At 43.9% G+C, this 22,293-nt stretch overlaps 1 protein-coding gene and 1 pseudogene across 2 annotated transcripts in view; one reads left to right on the top strand and one right to left on the bottom strand.

Annotated features, from left to right (window-relative positions):
* Positions 1–22,293, top strand: part of LOC146763174 (ubiquitin-associated protein 1-like) — a 112,944-nt gene that overhangs the window by 78,818 nt on the left and 11,833 nt on the right. For both annotated transcript variants that reach the window (XM_085571328.1, XM_085571329.1), the window contains exons 3-4: positions 8,106–8,230; positions 18,307–19,233. In XM_085571328.1, coding sequence (XP_085427454.1) covers positions 8,106–8,230; positions 18,307–19,233 — 1,052 coding nt within the window. The remainder of the gene's footprint in view (positions 1–8,105; positions 8,231–18,306; positions 19,234–22,293) is intronic.
* Positions 6,776–8,026, bottom strand: LOC144247806 (uncharacterized; annotated as a pseudogene).

Here is a 22,293-nt window from a genome sequence, read left to right as displayed (position 1 = left end):
GGAAATTAAATCAAAGGCAAAGAACACTGGCTTAAACTGACAGTCAGGATACAACCTGACACCTTGTTGGTCAGGGTGGTGGTAGCAGTCCTGGTGAAGTGATAGATGTGGTTCTGTTGAAGCACTGATACTGTAGAAGGGTCTCATCTTCCTCTGAAGGTCCAGTGGTGGTTATGGAGCTCTTCTCCTCTGGAAATCCTGTGGATAAGGCTGTTTGTGGTGTTCCAAAGATCAGATTATATCCAGGTAGGAATGCTTGGTTCCTCCTCCTGGGTGGAGCATTTCACAATGGGGTGATGTAATTTTATCAGTCATGCAGAGAGACTTGATGGTCCATTAGCAGAAGATATACCCTGGTGTCTCCATGCATGGGGACGGAAAGATGACACACATTGGGGTTTTCATTCAGAAGAGAGACTTTTTTGGTGTACACAGACTTTTTTATAGGCTATTAAAAAGACTCTGAGTTTCACTCTGATTGGTTACCACCCAGCTATTGACCAATAGCTACCTGCTTGTGTTCATATCTGGGACTGGCTCTCTGTAGCCAAACCCCTCCTCCTCTTATGAGGCATACAGTCCATCTTATGCCATGATAATTCTGCCTTTTCTGTTTTAAAATATAAAACTTTTTACTAAACTCAATCTTTCTAGCTATTGGTGAGTTCCATCAGTTTTTTACTATCATGTCTAGGTGCTATTAAAGCACAATGTTACTAGGTGGCATGCTGCAGGTTAATTGCTTGAAACTTATAACTTGAACATTGGAAACAAAACTTTAAAACTATCAGAGGTAACATTAAAAACTGTTAGGGGTAGTATTTAATGTTTTTGAAGTGTCTGATTTTTGAGGTCTAGGTGAAATCACAGGTGAGTTGTTATTCCAAAGGTTTCTAGCTGGTGGAGACGGTTGTTGCCCATTGAATACCGGCATTTGTGGAAACATATGCATCCCTCCCTCTCTGTCAAAGGCACGCTTTACCTGTGTTAGTATGTCTGGTTGTGGTGAGTTGCTGATAGCAGTGACAGACTTGGTATATTTAGAAACTTGCTATTAATTTCAACAGGAGTTGGTATGAATGATTTAGCTATGCACAAATATGAAAGGTAGCAGTTAGTGATTTTTAGCTTGAAAATTATTTTATAGACATTGTAAACACAAGTTACAAGAGACAAGTACTGAGTTAGAAAACTCTGCAACTGAAACTTGTTAATTTAAAGCTGTGGAGTTCATGGAGACTTTTAGGTTATTATATTTTAAGGACAACATGTTTAACAGAAGAGTTTATGCATTCTTAGTGTTTTGCTTTAAGATTAGAGAGGGTTAGGGTTTTTATGTCAGTGGTAACCTTTTCTATATTAGGGAAGTGGTTACCTGTCCAGCTAGATTTTAGTGTTAGTTTATGAGGGTCTGAAGCAGATGGAGCTCGGGCTGTTGCAGGAGAGGCAGGAGCGGCACGCATTGGGGCCGCTCTCACGGCACTGCGCCCTTGCACACCTCCTCCTCCCACCCTCGCCGCTGCTTTCAGCCCATATGGGCTTTTCCCATGCCCTGATCCCTGTCCCCAGGGTAGGAGAAGGGCGCTTGGGAGACCCCCTATCCCCAGGGTGGGTGGTGACTTTCGGTGCAGTCAGAGTTGGTTCAGGGCATTGTGTTGGGCTCTGGGGTTTTTGAGTCACTGCTGGGAGTGCTGGTGCTGGGGCTGCTGGTGCCTCTGGACCTGCTGAGAAAGTGGCTTGCCACTCACCATTGTCCTGTGGCGTGGCCATGTGGTCGCAGCCACGCACTTGGTACTGGGCTCTTGCCGCAGCGGTTCCGCAGGTTCCATCTCTTGCCACTTTTGCTGCCTTCTCGCTCTGCTTTGCAGCCTCCCGCGGCTTTATACTCTCCCTCCCCCCGCCGCCTCTGTCGCTGCTGCTCTGCTTTCGCAGAGGGCAGGCGGAGGGGGAAACACAGTGTTAGGAGGGGGCCCCCTGCATTGAGGGACCAGGGGCCACCCCCTGTGCCCTCCTCCCCTAGTTCCAGCGAACTCACGGTTGTCCACTGACGGTGCAGAAGGCATCCACATGGCCAGCGCTGTGGTTGCCAGGTGACAGGGTTTTCCGGTGGTGGGGCTGCCGGCTTCTCTTCCGGTTTCTGGCGCTGTGATGCTTCTGGGGTCTGGTGGATGCATGGAGTGGATTCCTCGATGCCATGACAGAGGTGATCCTGACTGCTGCCTCCACGTGTCCAGCGCAGTACCTCTTTTCCCACGGGATGCTTTCTGTGCTCTGCTATTTTGAGATGATTTGGCTGGCAGCTCCTGCATCACATGGCGACGGCCATATTGGGTGAGTGACTCACGCGCCATGTGCTGACCACCATCTTGGGTGATCTGCATCCAAAACGCATGGCGTCCACCATGTTGGGGTTTTTCTGCAGGCTATGTCCATGGTGCGTTACCAGTGGTACAGGGCGTGGAGCCTAAAGATGGCTTTTTCAGCTGTGGTATGGGCAGCATCTCTCCTGCCATTTCTGCGCCCTGTTTGGCTTCTAACTGCCCCAGCCAGTTTGAAATAAACATTAAGAGTTTTAAAAAGTCCATAGTGGCTTTCAGAGCTTATTGTGAAGCGATACATGGAATAAATAGACTCAACAACCTGACGTAGTTATGAAGTGGGTATGTATGTCAGTGCCCAGCACAAGCGAGATAGCTCCCCAAAAACTTGTGCCCCGAGCCTCAGTCTGACCCACATCTTTATTCACAAAGGTGTTCCATATGCAATACATTACACAACTTTTTCATGCATATTCAACCCCTGGCCCCACCTGTCCTTGCTTCTCATGCTAAATAGGTCCACGCCCTTCTGGGCATGCATGGTTAGCTGTGGTGGTGGTCGTAAGGGGGTCTCTCAGTGGTCTCTGAGGCTGAAGATTGTGGTCTTCCTCATGACTGAACTTTTGAACTTTTCTCCTTTGGTCCTTATCTGAGTATGTTTGTCAGTCTTGATAGGCTTGGAGACAGAGGAGCCCCTTTATCTGGGTTCTTTGCATCCTCATTCTCCTCCAGTATTGTTCTTTATGCAAGAAGCTTCAGAAATTTGCATTTTCTTATGCCCTTTGTACCATGGCAGAGGTTTCTTAAGTAAAAGGTTAAAATTCAACACATAATTCTACAAGCTAAAATTTAAATGCTTAATTAATTTCATTAATTCAAGTGAACTCCAAAAATGTCTATTTCAATTGCTCATACTTTACTCCTCGTTGAAGTAAGGGAAAAGTTCATACTTTAATGACTGGTTGTTCTTTTACAGAGATAAATCCACCTGTTTCTTTGGTGGGATTTTTCTTCTATTGTTCAGCTTTTTTGTTTCTTTGGCTCTTATGCCATCTGGATTTCTAGCTTTACTGGCTTTTCCAGATTTTGCTTCACACAGCTCTTTGGCTGTCCTTTTCTCACAGCTCTGGCTGTTGCTAGCTGTGGTTGCATTTTCTCACAGCTCTCAGCTGTGGCTCTCTGCTGTTTTGTCTCATTCCTTTTATCATGGCTTAGTTGCTTTCCTCACACAGGGTGGCTAATTGTTGCGGTTTGTGAGAACGGAGAGATGACACACATCAGGGTTTTCATGCAGCAGAGAGACATTATTGGTGCACACAGCCCTTTTTATACGCTATTCAAAAGACTCCATGTTCGAGTCTGGTTACCACACAGGTATTGACTAATAGCTACCTGTTTGCATTCATATCAGGGACTGGCTCTCTGTAGCCAAACTCCTCCTCCTTTTATGAGGCATACAGTCCATCTTATGCCGTAATACCCTGGAGGATGTTATCAGGGATAAGTCATGGAAGAAATAAAGAACACCACCCTGCCGCTGTACTAATCTGAAGCCCCCTGGCTTCCCCTACCCGGCAGAGGCACAGTGAGGCACAGCTTTCCACAACCGAAGATCCCAATTTCCTTCCTGGGGTCTCAACAGTCGTTTTAAAAGACCATTAGTCCTTTCTACGATCCCATTAGCTTGGGGATAGTAAGGGGTGTGAAAAGTCCATTTAATTCCTTCACTTTTTGCCCAGTCCTGTACAACTCTAGCAGTGAAATGAGATCCATTATCAGATTGTATTTCCTGTGGCTTAGGGAAAGTTCCGAACCACCCCTGCAAAGCTTTGACAGTATTGTCTCCTGTAGCCCTTTTGAAAGCATCAGCTTGGACTAACCCAGATACAATCTCTACTCCTACTAGTACAAAATGTTTTCCTCCTGATTTCTTAAAGGGACCGATATAATCTACCTGCCATGCATCCCATAAACCTTTACCTTTCCTTAAATGCAAAGGGTCATCTTCTAAAGGGTGTCTTTCCAGTCGCCTGCGACACTGCTCACAGGCTGATATGCAGGTTTTACACATTTCCCTGGTAACAGGCCAACCTCGAGCATGAGCTTCTTGGTATGAATCTTTCACACCTGTGTGCTGTCTTTTTACATGCAGCCATTCTAACAATTGATCCCATTCCTCTGTAATTTTCTCCTTTTTCAGGGGACTAAGCCTTGCTAGTTCATCAGCTTTATTGTTCCACTCTCCTGCTGGATTTCCGTCTGTTTGATGAGAGGCTACCCAGCCCACTGCAAAATTCCCCTGACTTGCAATATTTAATATTTCTTGCCACTTTTCCTTTTGCCAAACTGGGATTCTATTCACTTCCCAATCATTTTGTTGCCAAAAAGGAAGCCACTCAGTACAACCTTTGTACACAGCATAAGAGTCAGTGTAAATATAGACTGAAGAGGAATTTTGTGCTTCTCGTTGGAAAACACTCCAGACAGCTATTAGCTCCCCAACTTGTGCACTATCTTCTCCCTCTGTGATAATTTGCTCACCAGAGGAGATGTGGAGTGCTGCTGCTCTATATTTCCATATCTTTCCTTCCCTTTTAGCAGAAGCATCAGTGAACCAAGAGTTTGCTGATTTTTCAGGGCAGAAAGGAGGGGCCACTTTGATTACAGAAGCTGGTTTATCTTGGCCACTATCCAAGCTCTCAGTTTCTTGGATTGCTAAATTTTTTACAGCTCCTTCTGTTATTGTAAAGATGTTACAATAATGTTCAATCTGAGCATACCACTTCCTTACTGAGGCCCTCTGGGCCACCCCATGGCGGGGGGGGGCGGGGGGGGGGGGGGTGTCCCATTAATGACTGTCTTAATGACCTTGAAGGGGCCTCTTAGTACAATAGGTTGTTGATGTGTAATCTTTTCTACTTCAATGAGAGCCAGGCTGACCACAAACAACAATCCCTTCTCCCAGGTAGTGTACCTTTTCTCAGCATCTTTGAAACCATGGGAATAAAAACCAACAGGCCTTGTTGGACCCTCGGGTCCCCACTGCCAAATGTGTACTGACAACCCCGAGACAGCAAATCCCCATTCTACCTGAAAGGGGTCTGTAGGATGAATAGGACCCAGTGCTTGATGAGCTGTTGCTTCAAAAATCAGTAACTGCAATGCTTCTTCCTGAGAAGGAGTCCAATCCCATTTTACCCCTTTCCTCAGCAAGTCATAAAGGGGCCTAGCAATTATTGAGAAATCTGGAATATGTTTTCTCCAAAACACTAATAATCCTAGAGCCTGTTGTAGATCTTTCCTGGAATGAGGCATTTTAATCTGATCTAAAGAAGTTAAGGTGTCAGGTGGAATACATGTCATGCCTCCTTTCCACCAAATTCCCAGAAACTTTACTTCTTGAGAGGGTTTTTGAACTTTCTCTGGGGGGATCTGTAAATCGAGACTCTCTAAATGGGAGATTATTTTCTGTTGAGTCTCTCCAACTGCTTCAATTTCATCCCCTCCCACCAGAATATCATTGATGTATTGGTATACTGCTACATCATCAGGTCTGGATATCTTTTCTAGTTCTTTAGCTAAAGCATGGTGGGCTAAGGTGGGTGAACGCTTGTATCCTTGTGGGAGTCTAGTGAAAGTGTATTGCTTTCCTTCCCACGTAAAGGCAAAACGGTCCATGTCTTCTAGTTGTATAGGTATCATAAAAAACATATCTTTGACATCTATAGTTGCCATAATTGGATGAGCTTTTTCTTGAATAGATGTTATCAATTCTGCTAAATTTGGGACCGCTGCTGTGAGAGGATCTGTGTTGGAATTAAGCCTGCGAAAATCTATTGTCAGTCTCCATTTCCAGTTAGGTTTTCCGACTGAACAGACAGGTGAGTTAAAAGCAGAATGTGTGTTAATTATTACCCCCTGGTGTTGCAAATCCTGTATAACCAGTTTGATACCTTCTCTGGCACCAGAAGGTAGAGGGTATTGTTTTACATTGGTGGTTTTGCTATATGGCAGAGCACGTGCAGTTTGAAGCAGCCTTATATTTAAAGGCATAGCACCAAAACACCATAGAGATCCTTCTGAGTCCTCCCACTGTCTCCCAACAAGGACATCCATCCCTAGTAAATTGTTTGGGATATCCCCGATTACCATTTTAACAACCAATTGATCATCATCTCCAGGAAGCGTGAGTTTAACTAAGGCCACATTCATAGATTCTGACATTCCTAGAGCATTAAGGACACAGTATTGTCTCTTAGTTGGAACAACACCACACCTCTGGGCATCTTTTTCTGTTAATGCAGATATCTGAGCCCCAGTGTCAATCAAAAAGGTTGCAAGAGCACGTTTGGGACCCACGATAGCTGTGATCAAGATATCTCCTGATTTATTTTTAGTGAGCCTTCTTAAATATACCCATGCTCTGTCTCTTCGCTCACCTGTAAGGGATGGAAAAATTAGTTTCCCTGGTACTGTGTCAGTTCACTGCTTGGATTTTGAGGAAAAGGCTGAGAAAGAGATGACTCACTGCCTGGATTTTGAGAGAGAAACTGGGAGAATGTTAATTTTGGGTCACAGCCTGAGTTCTGAGAGGAAAGATGTGATATGGTTAGTTTTTGTCCACTGCCCCTGTTTTGCAGGAGGGACGGTGAGAAAGTTGTTTCCTTACCCGTGTTTGGGAGAGGAAGGAGAGGCTGAGGGAGAGTTGGTTCGCTGCCCATGTTCTGAGGAAGAGTGGGTGCACTAGGGTGTGTACTGGGTTAAACCAATGGATTTGATTTTTGATAGCGCCAATTAGTTATTATTTTCTGTAATTTATCAAGGGGCAGACCATCCATCACTTCTCTGGGGACCCCCTTTTGGAGTCCCAGTGACCACCAATGCTGGCAGTTAGGGTTCTGTTTTCCCTTTTCTGGATTTTTGCTGTAAGGAGTCCCAATAGACCGAATTCCTTTTGTTTTCTCTGATTTTTCTGGTTTCTCTTCCGGGGTTTTTACAGGTCCATATTTTCTACAATAATTGATCAAATCCTCTGCAACTTCACCCCATGTCCAAATTTTATGATTACTGCCAGGTGAACTGGTTTGTGAATTTACAGCTTGGAAAGGAGAATAGGATGGAGTAAAACCAGGATCAGTAGATCCAGTGCAATCAGTGGGGTTACCAAGAAATCTATCTAGTCTTTCTGCAGGGCTTAATGTCATGATAGTTTTCTGTAAGGCTATGGCAGTAGGTTTGAGTGTTTCTGGAAGCCCACGAATTAAAGGAGTCATTAGTTCAGGCTTCACAGGTAATTGCATTGGGGATTCAAAACCAGGAATTCATTTATTTTCATGAATCATTTGCAGACAAGCGGCTTTGTGTACACTTTCTAGGAGTTGGTCGGGGGTGCTAACTATAGCTATAGGATCTCCCCTTTCCAAGGGGTTCATTCCCCCGGCCCAAAAAGCCGCGCGCTGTGTCAGGGACCATGAGTCACGTTTATCTCCTGTTGTTAAAAAGACACCATGTCCCCAGTACCCACTGGCTTCTTGTTCAGTTAGTTTAATTTGATCGCCACCAGTGAGGGACACCCGAAAAACATATTCTGTTTCTGATTCGTATGGGAGGCGTCCATATTCTCTTTTAAGCTTAGCCAATTCGGTGGCAGTGTATGGTATGTGTTTGGTTGTGATGTGGGGTTCAAAATCATCATCATAAATAGCTCCCAAATACAGAAATGTGAGTCTTAATTTAATGCATTAAGCTTGTAAGGTTTTTTAATACAATTTATACTTTTGATCTTAGGTCCTTTCAGTTATCTTGATGATGTCCCATTTAAGATAGGAGACAAATTCAAAATCCCAGCAAAGGTTGGATTACCCATTGGTTTCAGCCTTCCTGATTCTTCTCAGCTTGTCAGAGAAGCCCAGGTAAGTGATGTGTTCTGCCTTTCTGCTCTCTTCCCCCTGCTGCTGAAAACTGCGTGTAGTCACAGTTTACACACGTATTCAAATGTTAGTCTTGATGGTCCTGTAGTGTCATTTTGTATGCCAGGCAGTAGTTGCAGAAGATCTGTTCGATTGTATAGAAAAATTAAAATATGATAGGCTGTGCAAAAAGCTTCTACTTTTAAAAATACCTAATAACATTTATTTTAGTGTATCTTCTTCAAGAAAGTACTGTGTTTTTGTTGTGGAGTTCTGGTTTAAAAGACAGGTGTTTGCCAAGGAAGGTGGGAACCTTCCTGGAATAGAAAATATGACTCACTTCCCTCCAAATTATTATAACTTTAAAATTGCATCACTTTCAGTCAAGGATATGTGAAAAGGAATAACAGTTCTTTACTAGAATATATTTAACAAGATAAACAAACAACAGCAGCAACAACAAACAAAAACAGAAACCAAATAACAGCCTTCCCTCGCCTGTCAAGCAATTTCCTCTTTGGTGTAGTTACGACCACAACCAGCAGGAGTGCTGGTGAGCCCTGGCGAGGTGACAGTTTCAGTGACTCTCTTTCAGCCAGCAGAGAGCGCTACCAGGTCCTGGTGAGGCAGGACAGATGCAATAATTACCCCGCGGCTGCAGGGGGCGCTGTGGCGTGAGCACAGCAGCCCCTCCTCATGGCAATGGTAGCTTGGGCAAGGGGGTAGACGGGAGATGACTCCCCTTGCAAAAATCAACGGGAAAAGTCAGTCTCAGTACCCCTCTGGGTGATGAGCTGAACTGGACCACTAGCCTTGGAGCAGCGGGCTGGAATAGCAGAGGCGAGCAGACCCGGGGCAGCAAATCAAAGTGTAGCAATAACCCTGTCACAGTGGCAGGAACAGTGGGGGCTGGGCGGATCTGTGGGGGAGAGGTCGAGCTCAATTGTGTCACAAAGATCCCGGAGCAGTGGCGGGCAGGCAGGTCTGATTGGGCAGCAGTCGATGTTAGCAGCCATTATAAACAGCAAAAAGAAACCCCAGACTCTGGCAGCAAACCACAACTCAGCCCCATCTAGGGAAAGAGAGATGCCCACTCCCCGTACCATATGCTCTCCCCTCAATTCGATGATCGCCGAGAGAGCAGGGGCTGAGGCCAGCCTGTGACCCCTAGCCAAGTTTTGATTAGCCGCTCCCAGACCTCTTGCAGTATCTCTGCACTTCCCAAGAGAAACCCCTCAGCCAGAGAGGTCACTCCCCACCTAAGAGACTGCAATAACTGCACTCCTTCCTCCTCCTGGACCATTTCAGTGTCATTCCAAGATGTCCAGCTGGGTCTTTTGTCTCTTAAATACCATTCATTCATCATCTCTGGGGCAACAAATGGGAAGAAAATTTCCCTAAAGAAAGAAAAGTAAAAAAAAAAGGCCTAACCCCTAATAGGAGGTTATAGGTCTAAATGTTACCCTGAGTAAATCTGAATAGCAATTTTATGAGGCAAATGCTAAGAACTGATACACCTATGCTATGGTATACTTGCAGAATCTTGTTTGAGGGTAACAAGTGTTTATATAACCATATTTTATGTGTTCTCACAATTGTGGGATGAAGAAATAAATTTTCAGTTCTTGTTTTCTGTGCAGTTCTGAGTGGGAATTAATTTCCAGCTATAGGGTAAACAGGTTACAGCATGGTACACAGATGGCTTCCAGGTCTTTGAGAAACAGGTTTCTCTTACTATAAACTCATAGTGGCATAAAATCAATGGCTTTAAAGTAAATGTTGAAAACCCAATCTCCAAATGCAGGTTATGATACAAGAAGTCTAATTGAACTATATTTTCTCTTTTTGGATACATGATTTTCCTTGGCAGTCCAAACTGATGATTGTTTTCATTTCAGTTGTGACAGATAGTTCTGCTTCTTTTCTTCCTTTTTTTTCTTTTTTAAATTTGTGTTTTCTGCCCTGCAACTCATCCACTGGAGAGCTGACTATCTCAATTACCCTACATCATGGCTTTTTCATTATAACCATTAAATGATTACCAGATTGTCCTAATATACTTATGTGAAAAATGCCATTCACTTGTGTTAAAATTTTAGAAGTTTAATAGTGTCATGGTTTGACACTGGCACAATGCCAGTGCCCCCATGAAAATGCAATCTCTCAATTGAATGCTGTGAAATGTAATCAAGAGCAGAGCAAAGCAGGCCCAAGCTTAATAACAGGAAAAAAAAACTTTATTAAGCTACTAGTATAAAAGAAAAAAAAAAAAAAAAGAAAAAAAGGAAAAAAAAAAACACACAAAGATCAAAATGAAAAAACCTTGCAAAGCATTCCTCCCCCCACCACCTGACTCAGACAAACCACAGCGAGACACAATCTGGACCCAAATCAGGTTTCCACCCTCCAGACAATTGATATTCAGTCCATCGAGGAAAGAGGAGTCTCTCCTGTGCCACAGATCCCCCCAAGAAACACAGCTGCCACATCCTGTGCTTCCATGTCACACATGGTACCACCCGGAGAAAAAGTTTGCCATGGTGACCTTTCTCCTTCCCACCAATGCATGGATGGACAGACTGCTTTTAGGATTTTTCCTTTCAAGGATGTCCTGCCAAGAGGGGAGAAAAACAACAGTTCAGTTTTTCATTTTTTTGGGACCACAGTCCCCCCCCCCCCCCCCCCCCATTTCCCCCTGGGGCCAAGGGTTCAAGAACAGAGATCTTCTTCTCTTCTCCTTCTCTTAGGACAGGGGGCACCGCCACAAACCCCCTAATTTTTTCTCTGCTCTCTCCACTTCTGTCTTTTCCCAGCTGAAGCAGGTCTCTTGGCTCACTGGCATCCTCTTAAAATACAGTCTCTCTTGGAGGAGAAAAATCAGTTCAGTCTGTGGCTAACAAGGAAAAGTCCAGCCAAAAAAGCCACTCCATCATCTCCTCCTACCTAGAATTCCTCCTTCTAACATCCCAGGGTCCAAGGTGTCCCTCTTCCTCTCTTTCAAACCGAGGAGGGGAAAAAAATTCACAAAGCTTTCATTTCTCAAGGAAGGGTTAAAAGTCCCGACTCCCAGGATGGCTCAATGCCCAGACTCCGGCAGCTCCCACGGCCAGCTGAGCACCTTGCGCCCCCCCCCCCCCCCACTCTTCTCCTTCCCTGCGGTGAACTGCTGATGAAACTGCTGTTGTCTCTTTCTCTCTCCCTCTCGGGAGAGAAACTCTGGGGGGGGAACGGAGACATCGCAGATTTTCTCCACCCTTCCATCTGCAGGGGGCCAGCCCGGCTCCAGTCCCTCCACCCTTTAGCCTACCTCAGTCCGGCCATGGGCCTTCCCCTCCCCCACCCAGTCATAGGCCAGGCAGGGGAGAGGCTGCACTACACGCTGACCGGAACCAAAGAGAGCGAGTTCCCCTGGGAATTCTGCTTTTAACCCCCCTGTGTTCTCAGAGGCGTGTCTACCTTCAATTGGTCAATATCCAAATTGACCTCTTCCTTCCGGAAAAATTATTTTACGGTGTCAAACCACGACAAATAGTAATGAAAATAGTAATAAAAATTAGGACAATAAGAGACAATAAAAAGCAAAGAATTATGGACATCTGGGTGCCTTGCACTCTGCCACAAAGCACACCTTGCTAACAAAGGATTGCCCCTTATAAGCAATAGCCTATTGCATATTCATATATCTCATACATGATTCAAACATGCCTTTCAAACTACGGTGTTTCTGCTTAATTTCAGCTTCCCCCCCTCATCTTGTAAATCAATTTTCTTGGTTCCTTGAAGTCTGAGCTTTCCCGGTAAGGAGGCAATAATTCTTTTCTTGGGATCTTGGTGTTCGTTGCTGTTATCTCTATCCAGAGAGGATAATGCAAAGAATTTCTTTATTATCTTTTCCATTCCTTGAACTAGTTACAAAAAGTGTCTTACATCACATAGTTTCTATTTTAATATTATGCTATAGCCTAAAAACTATATTTACCACACTACTTAAAAGAGATCAATACAGCACTACTTAAAAGAGATTAATATAGCATAACTTTCCAACATAACACATATAGTATTCATTTTAACGTTTGCGAAGAGCCAATCATATAATATGCATTTTTCTCACATATTTCCACCCAGTAAAGTGGTGTGGAAGAGCTAAAGGCCACTAATGTCATATTGCTGGCTTCATTGTGCTATGTTTCCATTTTTCTGCCATGCTGAGGCTCAAGTATAATATGTCCAATTGGACTGAAGTACCCTGCATAATAGGATGCAACTATGTAGAATATGCATATTGCAGTGCAATTTGACTTTTTTTACAGCTGTAGTGAGAGCTGTTAAAAAAAAAAAAAGTGCAAGGAAGCAAAATTGCCCAAAGCTATATATTTTCATAGAAATACCCCCTTTTTAATATAAAAAAAATGTGGTCAGTTTTTGTCCATGTATATAGTCATACACACACACTCACACACGCATACACACACACAAAAAAAAGTCCTGATAGCTCTGCTCGGATAGCAAAGAATGTATAATGAGTAGTGCTCAGTACTTCTTCCAGTGATTTGTTTCCCAAAGTCGCCTTGCTGATAAATTGTGTATCATGTCTCTTGGAGTTGTAGAGTTAAGGGAATGGAAAACTGTTATGCATTTAAGACAACAGGTCTCCAGGATCTCACTGGAGCCTGCTATAGGATAGGATGTGGTGCAACACATAGCAAGTCTCAGAAAAGCTTAGTAGAAGCCTAGCAAGCCTTGCTGGTTTGTTGCTCTTTAGAGACAGGAATTTATATGGCCTAACAGTTCCATGGTAAGAGCACTCCAGTTATGTGCCATTATCCTGGCAAGGGTATCTTATAACTTCTTGTGAGTCACGGGTTATATCCTTGACTTAACTTGTAGGCTGTGTTTTCTGAACATTTTTTTGTTATTTAAAGAGCATTTGAGGTTGTTCATTCTTACTAAGCTATTAAAGCTTTAGGTAAATTTAGTCTGTTCAGAATGTTGTCCTTTCAACCAGGCCACTACTATAACCAGTAAACTGATAGTGAGTAGTTTATAAATGCCTTCCTGTGCTAACCTGGCCCTGAAGGAGCTGATGTTAAATGAGAAAAGCTTGTGAGATCTTGTCATGCCAGTAACTGTATCAAAATCTGCTACTCCAGGTAGTTGTCATCATTGGTGTAGCCAGTATATGCCCTTTGCTGGTGAGCCACTGGCACTGAACTAATACCAGTGCCTATTAAACTAGTGTGTATAAAACTATAATATCAAGTCCCTTAGAAATATATTAGGGGGAATTGAGTAATACTGCATTGGTCTTTGGATAAAAAAAAAAAAGCTGTACTCTTGAATGACTTGTGGAACTTGTGGACAGGAGGTAGTTCAATTATGCTAAATCTGGGTTTGGCTATCTAGTAGGCTTACTACATCTGTTTTCTTGGGGGGAGAGGGTGAGAGAACTGTGAAACTGATGTTGGGATGATGTCCTGGTTTAAAGGACATGTGTCTGCCAAGGAAGGCGGGAACCTCCCTTGGACTGGAAAATGTGACACCACCCCTCCCCTCCAAATTATTATAACTTTGAAATTATGGGGTTTTCAGACAAAGATATGGGAAAAGGAATACAGTTCTTTACTAGTATATAATACACAGAATCACACACAGAATCACTAGGTTGGAAGAGACCTTCAAGATCATTAAGTCCAACCCAGCCCTAACACCTCAACTAAACCATGGCACCGAGTGCCACAAACAGAAGCAAGGGACCTTATAAATAATAGGGAATGCTGGACAAGAGAAACGCAGATCAAGCCAATATGGTTATTCATGCATTCTCCCTTTATTGTTTAAAAGATGGCAGTTTATATACACTTCAATATAATTTACAATTGTGAACACACTCTCATTGGCAAGCAAACATTGTTTGTCTTTGTCTTAAGGTGGTTAAAGTTTCACACTGCAGACCTATACTAATTCACACCCAGAAAGCTCATTACACTGTGTTCACCTTAACATAATTTCTAACTGCACCAGAGGCTTCAAAGGCCTAGCTGAGGCCCATATCTGAGGCCTAGGCTGGGGGTAGCTCAACCTTCACTCCAAATATAAATCATGTCCTCTCTCTCTCAGAAATCCGGCTACAACAGTCTTTTTTAAACACTTCCAGGGATGGTGACTCCACCACCACCCCAGGCATACCATTCCAGTACTTTATCACCCTTTCTGTAAAAAACTTATTCCTAATATCCAACCTAAATTTCCCTTGGTGCAGCTTAAGACTGTGTCCTCTCATTCTGTGAGTTGCTGCCTGGAGAAATAGACCAACCCTCACCTGACTGCAAGCACCTTTCAGGAAGCTGTAGAGAGTGATATGGTCACCTCTGAGTCTCCTTTTCTCCAGGCTAAACAACCCCAGCTCCCTCAGTCATTCCTCATAGAGCTTGTGTTCCAAGCCCTTCACCAGCTTTGTTGCCCCCCTCTGGATGCGCTCAAGCATTTCAACGTCCTTCCTAAACTGGGGGGGCCAGAACTGGACACAGTACTCAAGGTGCAGCCTCACCAGTGCCAAGTACAGGGGAAGAATGACCTCCCTGCTCCTGCTGGCCACACTATTCCTGATACAGGCCAGGATGCCGTTGGCCTTCTTGGCCACCAGGGCACACTGCTGGCTCATGTTCAGCCAGCTGTTGACCAGTACCCCAGGTCCCTTTCCACCTGAGCACCATCCAGCCACACCATCTCCAGCCTATAACATTGCAGGGGTTTATTGTGGCCAAAATGCAGGACTTGGCACTTGGATTTATTAAACTTCATCTTATTGGATTCCACCCATCCATCCAACCATTCCAGGTCTCTCTGCAGAGCCCTTCTACCTTCCAACAGATTGACACACACTCCCAGCTTAGTGTCATCTGCAAATTTACTAATGAATGACTCAATACCGTCATCCATGTCGTCAATAAAAATATTGAACAGAACTGGCCTCAGCACAGATACCTGAGGGACACCACTAGTGACTGGCCGCCAAATGGATGCAGCACCATTGACCAGCACTCTTTGGGCCTGGCCATCCAGACAGTTCTTAACCCAGCAAACAGTGCTCCTGTCCAAGCTATGGGCTGCCAGCTTTTCCAGGAGTATGCTGTGGGAGACAGAGTCAAAGGCCTTACTGAAGTCGAAATAGACAACATCCACAGCCTTTCCCGCATCCACCAGTTGGGTCACCTGGTCATAAAAGGAGACCAGGTTGGTCAAACACTACCTACTCCTCCTAAACCCATGATGGATGGGTCTGATACCCTGGCCATCCTGTAAGTGATGCGTGATGACACTCAATATAAACTGTTCCATTACCTTACCAGGTACTGAGGTCAGGCTAACTGACCTACAATTACCAGGATCCTCCTTCCCACCCTTTTTGTGAATGATAGTCACATTGGCCAGCTTCCAGTCATCTGGAACCTCACCAGTGAGCTAGGATTGTTGGTAAATGATGGAGACCAGCTTTGCAAGCTCATTCACCAGCTCCCTCACCACTTTAGGATGGATCCCATCTGGTCCCATAGATTAATGAACATCCAAGAGGCTCAGCAGTTCTCTTAATGCTTCCTCCTGGATAACAGGGGAACCATTCTGCTCCCTGACACCATCTACCAACCCAGGAGGACAGTTGTCCCGAGGACAAGCTGTCTTCCCACTAAAGACTGAGGCAAATAAGGCATTAAGCACTCCATCCTTCTTCTCATCTGCAGTTACTAATTTCCCTCCCGCATCCAGTAGAAAATAAAGGTTGGTTTTACCCTTCCTTTTACCATTGATATATTTGTAAAAACATTTTTTATTGTCGTTCACAAAAGTTGCCAAATTAAGTTTGAACTGAGCTTTGGCCTCCCTAATTTTTTTCCTACATGCCCTAGCAACCCCCTTAAATACTTCCTGAGAAACCTGACCCTCTTTCCAAAGATGATACATCCTCTTTTTATTCCTAATTTCCTTTGAAACCTTGTTGCCCATCCAGGCTGGATGTTTGCCTCATCAACTCATCTTTTGGCACACAGGGACAGTCTGTTCCTGTGCCCTCAACATCTCTGATTTGAAGCACACCCACCTTTCCTGGACTTCTTTGTTTTTAAGGACTACTTCCCAAGGAACTCTCTGAATAAGTCTCCTGAACAGGGCAAAGTCTGCCCTTTGAAAGTCTAATGTAAAAGTCTTATTAATGTTCCTCCTGATTTCACCAAATATCGAGAACTCTATAACTGTATGATCACTATGCTCCAAGAGGCCTCCAACCACCACATCTCCCACCAGTCCATCTCTATTTGCAAACAACAGGCCTAGCATAGTCCCTCCCCTGGTGGGCTCTGTCACCAGCTGTGACAAAAAGTTATCCTCCACACACTCTAAAAACTTCCTGGACTCTATATATGCCTGTATAATAAGGCAAACAAACAACCACAATGGCAGCAACAACAAATAAAAACAACTGCAGTAACAGCCTTATCTTGGCTGCAGGCACTTCCCCTTCAGTGCAGTTATGGTCATAGCCAGAAGGGGCTCTGGTGGCTCCCGGCTGGGAAGGGCAGGGCAGGTGCGATGATTATCCCGCAGCTCCAGGGGTAGCTGTGGCACAAGCTCAGCTGCCTCTCTCCATGTGGGCAATGGCGGATGCAGAGGCGGGAGAGATAGAAAAGGGGCTTCCTTTCCAAACTCATGACGGGCCTGGCGCCCCTCCAGATAGAGAAAGGAGCTGCAGCAGGAACCTCGGAGCAGCGGCTGGAACAGCAGAGGCAGGTACGCCCCAGGGTGGCAAGCAAAATGTAATAGAAAACTCCACAGGCTTAGCAGGAGAAGTGGTGGTCGGGTGGACACAGGGTGCTGGGTTAGAGTGTAGTGGAAAAGTCTGAGGCAGAGGCAGAAAGCTGCAGGGCTTGGCAGCTGCAGCTGGGCTTGTCCAGAGCAGCTGCCACACACAGCTGGGTAACATACCCTTTGGGAAGGGGGAGAGGATCGGGGTCCCAGGTTTTCCTTAAGGCACCTGAATATATGGTGAGGGTCCTTTCCAGTCAGATCGGGTGTTACTAAGGTCCCAGTTCACCTTATGGTCTTACGAGCAGAGACTCACACACAATAAAGACAAAGCAGTGCTGAGCTGGATTCTGGTGGCAGTGAATTCTTTCTGCAGTAGGAGCAACTTGACTATTCCCCTCCAATCCCAAGAACAAGAGAGAGAGAAGAGCTGAGCCCAGTCCCTCACCCCCCAGTCAAAATCTCCTGGTATTTCTGCCCTTCCAAAAGAAAGCTCCTCATTTAAGAGGCTTCAGCCAGCTGCACCCCTTCCCCCCACCTTGGCTGTCGCTGTCGAGGCAGGACGGGAATGAATAGACTTGACTCAGAAGGCTGCTGAGAGTAAAACTCCGATTTATTCAAAATACACTGCTCTTTTATACAGAGCTTCGCAAGGATCAAATCCATTGGTTCTGAAGTGAAAACAACCCACACCATTGGTGCAGAGTGCTTGACGCACAGTGATAGAACTTAACTCTAAACAATGTGAAAAACAAGAGAGATAAAGAATTATTTACATTCTTTCCCAGCTCTTTCCCAGGCTTTTGCTTGGCTAGAAACTCTCAGTTTCTTTCTTTGACTGAATCTGAGACCCACACTTGGCCACTTATTTTGTCTCTCTTAAGTATAAGTCATTATTTTCTCTTAGGCAACAGATGGGAGAAAATTCCCTGAGAGAAGGGAAAAAACCCAAAAAAAATCTAACCTCCAACAGATGATCAGTAGCTCTATAGCAAAACTAAGTGTAGGAAGGAGGCAAAATATGATACTTTAATCTAGACTATAGACAGGTTTTAGTGCTAGAGACAAAATTAACTATTTCTGAGGTATTTTAGTTTTTTCAATCTGTAAACCTACAGACAAGATATGCTGGGAAACAAGAGGTGCTGGGAAAAATGTATGCCTGTCCATAGTAATTAATGTAGCTCTTATTCTGTTACTTATGTTGCTGTTAGAAGTAGTGGCTATGATCCTGATATAATTTATCTTTTTTCTCCTTTCCTTTCCCCTCCACCCCTGGCCAGTATGACTTCTCACTAGAAAAGAAAACAATTGAATGGGCTGAAGATATCAAAAAAATTGAAGCTGCCCAGAGAGAAGCTGAACAAAAGGGAGAAGAAGCACTAGCAAAATCCAAAGCAGCTTCAGAGGACATCACCAAAATGGGGTTCTCGGAGGAACCTTGCCCTGAAGTCACACCTCCTCCTATTAACCCCATCCTTGCTAGCCTGCAGCACAATAACATTCTTACTCCCACACCAGTCAACAGCAGTGCTGTGAAGCAAAAGGTTATCAGTCCACCTCATCCAAAAGCAGACTTCAACCCAGCTGATTTTGAATGCGAAGAAGACCCTTTTGATAAACTGGAATTAAAAACTATCAATGATAAGGAAGAATTAAAAAATATCCTTGAAATTCATGTTGGTACTACTAGACCAATTGTTGCCCAGCTATTAGATAATACTTTGCCCAAAGTAGAGTTTGAGTCTGTGTTGCAAGATGAGAAAGTTCTGACATCCATAGAAAGGGCTACATTGGACTTCAAACCCCTTCACAAACCAAATGGCTTTATCACTTTACCACAGTTGGGAAACTGTGAAAAGATGTCCTTGTCTTCCAAGATGTCCCTGTCCCCTATCACTTCAGTGAGCAACATCAAATCCCTGTCCTTTCCTAAACTTGACTCTGATGAGAGTGATCAAAAATCATCAAAGTTTATGAGCACTTTCCACAGCACTACCTGTCTCCACAATGACACTTTGCTCAGCTCTTTGCAGACTTGTGCTCAGAGTAAAACCAGTGAACTGAATGGACACCATATGGTGGGTGTTTCTGCTCTAAATGAGGACAGTGGCATGGAGACATCAACATTATCCTCTTCATCCAAGATGCCTTCCCTGGCTGCATCAATAGTTTGTACAGAAGAATCATCTCAAAGCACAGCGATTATGGTAAACACGCAGTGGATTAGAGTTGGGGTTGCTGGGGAGATGTGGAGTTGTGAAGGTGCAGAGACAGATGTTGTTTCTAAAATGTCCTGTGGTTTTAGGTTCATTTAATGGGAGAGATGTGTAGATAGTGTGGTAGTTCCACTTCATTTATGTTGCAAATTGATCAGTTAAACAGGTCTTCATGCTGGCAGTTTTGAACCTCAGATTATTACTTCACACGTTCCCTTAAACCTGATATTTTTAGACCAGTTCTGGTGATTTTGCTTTCAGGTTTTTGGTACTTGTTCATAGTTGCACACCATTGAGCTAAGCATATGAGGTCTTTGTACAGTCTTGTGTTTTGTCTTATCCAACTGCTCTTAGGTTTTGAATTAAATCTCTTCTAGATTTGTTCCTTGGTTTGCTTCTATATTTGCTAGAAATAATGCAAATGACAGCTTTTCAAGGAATAGAAGCAATCACAAATTAAAAAAACACATGTGCTTTGTCGCTTGAGAGAAAAAGTGCTTGCAGTTAACCTGGAGTGAAAGAATTGTCTTTTTTTAAAATGTTTAATTTCTTTATTTTCTTTGTGAGATACTTTTTAAAATTTACCATCTTTCTTGTAAAGGATGGGGCAAGGATTGCTTTCTGAATACTAAAAGCAGTCCAGAGGATCATCTTGGATCACTAATGTTGCAGTTGGTTTCTGTACAGCTCTGAGACAGGAATTTGATGTTTCATTTCTTCAAACTTGTAGCAAGTTCCAAAATTATTTTGAGGACACTTAACTTCATGCAAGTTATTATCTAGAAATAAGAGCAGAAATTTGAGAAAGTGTTGAGGTTAGACCCCAGCTAGCAACCAAGCTCCAGGCAGCCACTCGGATCACTCCACTGCCAGCAGGATAGGAGAGACAGTCAGAAGCAGACAAGCAAAAAAGGCCTTGATGCTGTGCAAATGCTACTCAGCAATAACAAAAACATTTCTATGGTTATCAACATTGTTTTCTGCACAAATCCCAAACATACTAGTCCATACTAGCTCCTGTGAAGAAAATTAACTCTACCCCAGTCAAAACCAGTACATTCCACCCCTTATTCCTGTTTTGGTTTGAAAAGACAGGTGTCTGTTCAGGAAGGCAGGAGACACCTTTGAAATGGAGAATGTAAACCCCCTCCCTCTGAATTATTATAATTTTGAAAATAAGGGGCTCTCAGGCAAAGATATGGGAATAGGAATAACAGCTCTTTCTTAGGGAAGAAAATGAAAATAAAATAAAAATGCAGTAATACAAAACAATACTGACAGAGTCAGAATATGACCTGACACCCTGTTGGTCAGGATGTTGGTAGCAGTCCAATTAAATGTTGCCTGCAGTCCTCTTGGAGTGACAGATGTGGTTCTCTTGAAGCAGTGATCTTGTAGAAGGGTGTAGTTTCCCCCTGAGGATCCAGTGGTGGTGTAGATGGGCCTGGTCTTCCTCTGGGAATCCAGTGGGAAAAGGCTACATGTGCTGCTCCAAAACTCAGATTATATCCACGTAGCAATGCTTGGCTTCTCCCCCTGGACAGAGCATTTTACAATGGGATGATGTAATTTTATCAGTCATGCAGTGAGAGTCAATGGCCCATTAACAGAAGATATGTTTTGGAGGAAGGATTGGTTGTAAACAAGATAAAGAAAACTGCCCCACCTGGTTTTAACAGGTGGCCCAATTAACAGAAGATAACTGCCCTACCTCTAACAGATAGCAATAGAATACACACCCCCAGCCACATCTTACATTTCTATCCTAAGACAATTACACAGTATTTACATAATGTGCAGGTCCTACACTATCCAATACAAGCTCATTAACCACCCCACTCCTTCCCATTCTTTGATATAATACACAGATATCATTCCCTTAGTCTGCAGGTCAGTGCACTGCTGTTTTTAAGGCTTCTCTCCTCCATTGGTTCATGTGGTTCCTGTTTGTCCTGGTTTCAGCTGGAGTAGAGTTAATTTCTTCTCAATAGCTGTTACAGTGCTGTGTTTTGGATTCAGAATGAGATTGGTGTTGATAACACAGCAATATTTTAGTTTATTGCTATTTTGCTAAGTCATGTTTATCCTTAGTCAAGGACTTCTTTTTTCCTTGTCTCATGCTCTACCAGTAAGGAGATTTGCAAAAGAAATTGGGAGGGAGCATAGCTGGGACAGGTAACTCAAACTGACCAAAGGGATATTCCAAACCTTAGAATGTCATGCTCAGTATATAAACTGCGGGGAGTTACCCAGAAGGGTGGCCAATCTCGGTTCAGGAAGGAAGGGGGGGGGGTTGTCTGGCATTGGTCAGCAGGTGTTGAGTAATTGCATTTTGCATCACTTGTTTTTTCCCCTTTTTATTATCATTATCATAATTTGCCATTATTTCTGTATTTAACTTTATTTTCAATAATTAAACTGTTCTTTTCTCAACTTAAAAATTTTACCTTGATTCTTTTCCCCATTCCACTGGTGCCGAATGGGAGAGAGGGGAGGTTGGGCAAGTGGCTGCATGGTGTTTAATTTCCAGCTGGGCTTAAACCATGACACTGTTATAGTAATTCCTGTAACATACAACTCAAATAATGTCTAGCAACAATTTAAAAGTATATCCATTACAATCTCCACCCCTGGTCCTTTTGGGCCAGGTTATAGCATTTAACATTGCAATGAATTCCCCTTGTTTCCAGCCTGGCTACAACAAGGGGTTTCCTGTTAGAGTCCACCATTATTAGTCCCCATCATAGTCCTCCATGGCTGCAGGGGGACAGCTTCCTCACCATGGTCTTCACCATGGACTGCAAAGAATCCTTGTTTCCCCTGCTCCAGCATGGGGTTCCTCCCATGGGAAATAGTCCTCCACAAACTTCTCCAATATGGGTCCTTCCCATGGGCTTCAGTTCTTCACAAACTGCTCCAGTGTAGGTCCCTCATGAGCTCACAAATCCTGTGAGCAAACCTGCTCCAGTATGGGCTCTTCTCTCCACAGGTGCTGCCAGGAGCCTGCTCCAGTGCTTGGCTTTTCATGGGATCAGTCTCCTTTGGGTATCC

The sequence above is a fragment of the Lonchura striata genome, chromosome W, assembly GCF_050655825.1.
Source record: "Lonchura striata isolate lonStrDom1 chromosome W, ASM5065582v1, whole genome shotgun sequence".
In the NCBI taxonomy this organism is placed as follows: domain Eukaryota; kingdom Metazoa; phylum Chordata; class Aves; order Passeriformes; family Estrildidae; genus Lonchura; species Lonchura striata.
This window is presented reverse-complemented; position numbering and strand designations above follow the sequence as displayed.